This window comes from Solanum lycopersicum, chromosome 12, assembly GCF_036512215.1.
Source record: "Solanum lycopersicum chromosome 12, SLM_r2.1".
Lineage (NCBI taxonomy): Eukaryota > Viridiplantae > Streptophyta > Magnoliopsida > Solanales > Solanaceae > Solanum > Solanum lycopersicum.
In genome coordinates, this window is record NC_090811.1 from 48,870,605 (window position 1) to 48,874,794 (window position 4,190).

General features: G+C 38.4%; 1 protein-coding gene across 1 annotated transcript; it reads left to right on the top strand.

Moving 5' to 3' along the window:
- Nucleotides 1-2,457: 2,457 nt before the first annotated feature.
- LOC138340400 (uncharacterized) lies at nt 2,458-2,772 on the top strand. Its single transcript, XM_069292123.1, has one exon. The coding sequence runs from the start codon at nt 2,458-2,460 to the stop codon at nt 2,770-2,772; it is 315 nt and encodes a 104-aa protein (XP_069148224.1).
- The last annotated feature ends 1,418 nt before the right edge of the window (nt 2,773-4,190 follow it).

Below are 4,190 nucleotides of genomic sequence, written 5' to 3' on the forward strand. Positions count from 1 at the left end.
GTTGTCACATAATGAGAGATTTCCCTATGATGAAGACTCAAGGAAGTGAAAATTCTCAAGTTCAAGCAAGTTTCCCAAATCTGAATGCTCCTAAGAAGAATCACTTTTATTCTCTCCAAACCCGAAGTGATCAAGAGAGCTCACTGGACGTGGTCACCAGTATGTTAAAATTATTGTCCTTTGATGTATATGATTTTTTGGATTTGGGAACTACATTTTCATTTGTGACCCCTATTGTAGCCATGATATTTGAAATACTATCCGACATATTCGACGAACCTTTTTCGGTTTCTACCCCGGTGAGTGATTCCGTGGTGGTTAATAGAGTCTATAACGATTTTCCTATTTCCTTGACCAATAGAGTTACACAAGTTGACTTGATATACTACATTATGATGTTATATTTGGTATGGATTCATTTAATGCTTGCTTGCCTCTATTGGGTGTAGGACAAGGATAGTGAAATTTTGATTCCCAAATGAACACATTTTTGAATGGAAGGGAGGAAACTCAAATCCTAGGGGTAAGATCATAAGAAACACTTTAGGATATTTTTGCAAGTTTTCAAGGATAACCAACTTTTTGCAAAGTTTAACAAGTGTGAGTTTTGGTTTAGATTGGTTGACTTTCATAGTCACATTGTCTGTAGTGAAGGGGTAGAGGTTCACCCAAGGAAGACAGAAGTGGTCAAAAGTTGGCTTAGACATTTGAGTCATACCGACATCCGAAGTTTTCTATGGTTGGTTGGTTACTATAAGAGGTTTGTTAAGGGATTCTCGTCTATCACATCTCCATTAACAAAATTAACCCAAAAGAAGTCCAAATTAGAAGGGTCAAAACTATGTGAAAAGAGTTTCTAATTATTATAATATAGACTAACCTCCGCTCCGGTGTTGACTTTACTAGAGGGTACCAAAGGGTTTGTGGTTTATTGTGATGCCTCTTGAGTGGGTTTAGGGTGTGTGCTCACGCAACATGGGAAAGTTATAGTGTATGCCTCTAGACAACTCAAGACACATGAGAATAATTACCCAACTAATGACCTTGAGCTTGCTTCCGTGGTATTTGCATTAAAAACTTGGAGACATTATCTCTATATGGTAAATGTTGAAGTATTCACCTATCACAAGAGCTTACAATATGTATTTACCCAAAAAGATTTAAACCTACGTCAAAGAATATGGTTAGAACTTTTAAAGGACTATGACATGAGTGTCCTTTACCATTCCAGAAAAGCTAATGTGGTAGCGGATTCTTAGAGTAGAGTGTACATGAGTAGTGTGACTAATGTGGTTCATGATAAAAAGGAGCTAGTAAAAGATGTTCATAGGTTGGCTTGTTTGGGTGTCCCACTAGAAGACTCTCCAAAAAGTGGTTTGGTGGTTCGCCACAACTGCGAGTCATCTTTAGTAGTTGGGGTGAAATCAAAGCAAAACCTTGATCCTTTATTGATGGAGTTAAAGGAAACAAACCTTAGTAAAGCTAGTTAGTCCTTCTCTCAAGGGGAAGATTGGGTACTTAGTCACCAAGGAAGATTGTGTGTACCGGATGTGGATGGGTTAAGGGAATTGATCATGGAAGAGGCTCATGGCTCCCGATATTCCATTCACCCTGGTGGCACAAAGATGTACCGCGACTTACGGAAATATATTGGTGGAATGGTATGAAAAGGAACATAACAGATTTTGTTGCTAGGTGTCCGAATAGACAACAAGTAAAAGCGGAGCATCAAAGGCCGGGTGGATTGACTCCAAATATAGATATTCTTACATGGAAACGGGAGGATATTAAAATGGAGTTTGGGTGGGGTTGACTCGTACTAGAAGATAACATGATTCGATATGGTTCATTACGGATAGACTAACCAAGTCCGCACATTTCCTTCGTGTCAAAGTCTCATGTTCGGAGGAATATTATGCCAAATTGTACATTAAAGAGATAGTGAAGTTACATGAATCCCCTTTATCCATCATTTCAGATAGAGGTACTCAATTTACCTCCCATTTTTGGAGGGCTCTCCGAAATGGGATTGGTACGAAGGTGAAGTTTAGTACCGCTTTTTATCCCAATACGGATTGTCAAGCAGAACGTACTATTCAAACTCTTGAGGATATGTTGAGGACATGTGTCATCGACTTCAAGGGTAATTGGGATGACAACATACCCTTAATAGAGTTCTCCTACAACAATACCTACCACTCAACTATCTCTATGGCACCCTTCGAGGCACTTTTTGGGAGAAGGTGTAGATCTCCGATTAGGTGGTATAAGGTAGGTGAGTTTGCTCTACTTGGTCCCGACTTGGACTATGAAGCCATTGAGAAGGTTCAGTTTATAAGAGATAGACTAAAATAAGCTCAAAGTCGACAAAAATCTTATGCTGACAAAGGAAGGAGGGACCTTGAATTGAAAGTAGGAGATTGGGTCTATTTAAAAATTTCACCCATGATAGGGGTGATGAGGTTTGGAAAAAAGGGGAAGCTTAGTCCTCGTTATGTGGGCCCTTATGAAATTTTGGAGCAAGTTGGAAGTGTTGCCTATGATTCGAGGTTACCGAATGAGTTGTCCATGATTCATACGATATTCGATGTTTCCATTCTCAAGAAGTGTAAGAGGGACCCGGTTTCCATTCTTCCTCTAGAAGGTTCAAAGGTAAAAGAGGATCTTTCTTATGAAGAGGTCCCGGTTGAGATCTTGGATTGCCAAGTTAAGAAATTGAGGAATAAGGAGGTTTCCTCCGTAAAAGTTCTATGGAGGAATAACGTTCTTTAGGGTGCAACATGGAGGCCGAGACCAACATGAAGACTCGCTACCCTCATCTTTTTCCCCTTATTCCTAGACAAGGTTAAGGTTAGCAATTCCTTATATGACTTTATGAATAATGTTGAACATATCATGTTTTTCTAAATATGTGCATATTGTAGTAGAAATTCATGCCTAAGTTGAGTTCTTGTCTTTCCATGAAATATGTTTATTATGTTAGATTTCACTTGAGGGTATTGTGTGCTATAAGTGTTCGTGGAATACTATGATTAGCATAATTGATATTGTCTAGAAAAAAATCAACATGTCATCTTTAAATGTTCATATTGAGCTCATATTTAAATGGAGAAGGTAGTACCTCTTTAAGTGATATGAAAAGTTGAGCTTTTGTTATAGTATGTGTAGTTGCGTACCTTCCAGTTAATGCTATTTTTATGTGTTGAAAACGGGTGGATATTTCCTCGTATGATATGTGACTCATTACAATATTTAGGGTTGGTTGTCTGCTAGTCTTTATTATTTTGTTCCTATAAAAACGTTTAGAGTGTCATTCGGGGACGAATGTTCCTATAGGGGGGAGTATTGACACACCCGAAAATTTCAACGAATTATACTAGAGCATTATATGTTGATTAATGATGGTATTAGACCTAAATAAGTATAAATAGCTTGTTTGATAAGCATTGGAGCAATAAGATTAAAGAAAAGCCTAAACGTTCGGAAACTAGCGAAATTGAATTACTTGATGCCCGTATGTTTGGTGAAGGTTTCGGAGGGTCAAATCAAGTCTAAAACTTTTAAAAGACTTTGTATAGGTAGAGTGTAGTATAGAGAATCTAAATGTCCGATAATGACACCCCAGGAACATCCGAAGGGTCCTTGGAAAGGACCCTAACATGAGAGGGAAGGCTGCCGAACCAGCCTGCATAAGTAGGATTCAGTGGGCTGTTGCACAATGCGCAACCCACACGGACATCACTGGTTTAAATTTTATTTACCAAACAAAAAGTGTGTGTTGGCCCCACGATGCGGAGCCACTTCCTAGATTCATAAGAAGTCGTATTTTGGGTGTTTTGACTTCACAAATACATCCATTAAGTGAGCGGTCTTTTGATAATTTTATTACTCAAACCAATTACCTCAAGTAGAGCTCGAAAATCTCTCTCTTCCTCCTAAACTCCATTGAAGACCAAAAGTGCTCCAAGAAGAAGATCAAACCTTCAAGTTTTTCAACCCAATTTTGTGTCTTTCTTATCTATAAGGTATGATTTCCTTTACTCTTGGGATTCCTTTCCCCAAGACGTCCTTCAAAAGATTATTTCTAGATCCCCCAAAACAAGGGTTTTTCTCCTCACATGGGTCTTCTTTCTAAAATGAAATTGTGATCTAATCGTGATGAATTAATGGTGTTTAAGTATGAATTGATG

What these genes read in the sequence shown, in the direction of transcription:
- LOC138340400 (XM_069292123.1), top strand. Translation starts at nt 2,458, where the DNA reads ATGAGGTTTGGAAAAAAGGGGAAGCTTAGTCCTCGTTATGTGGGCCCT.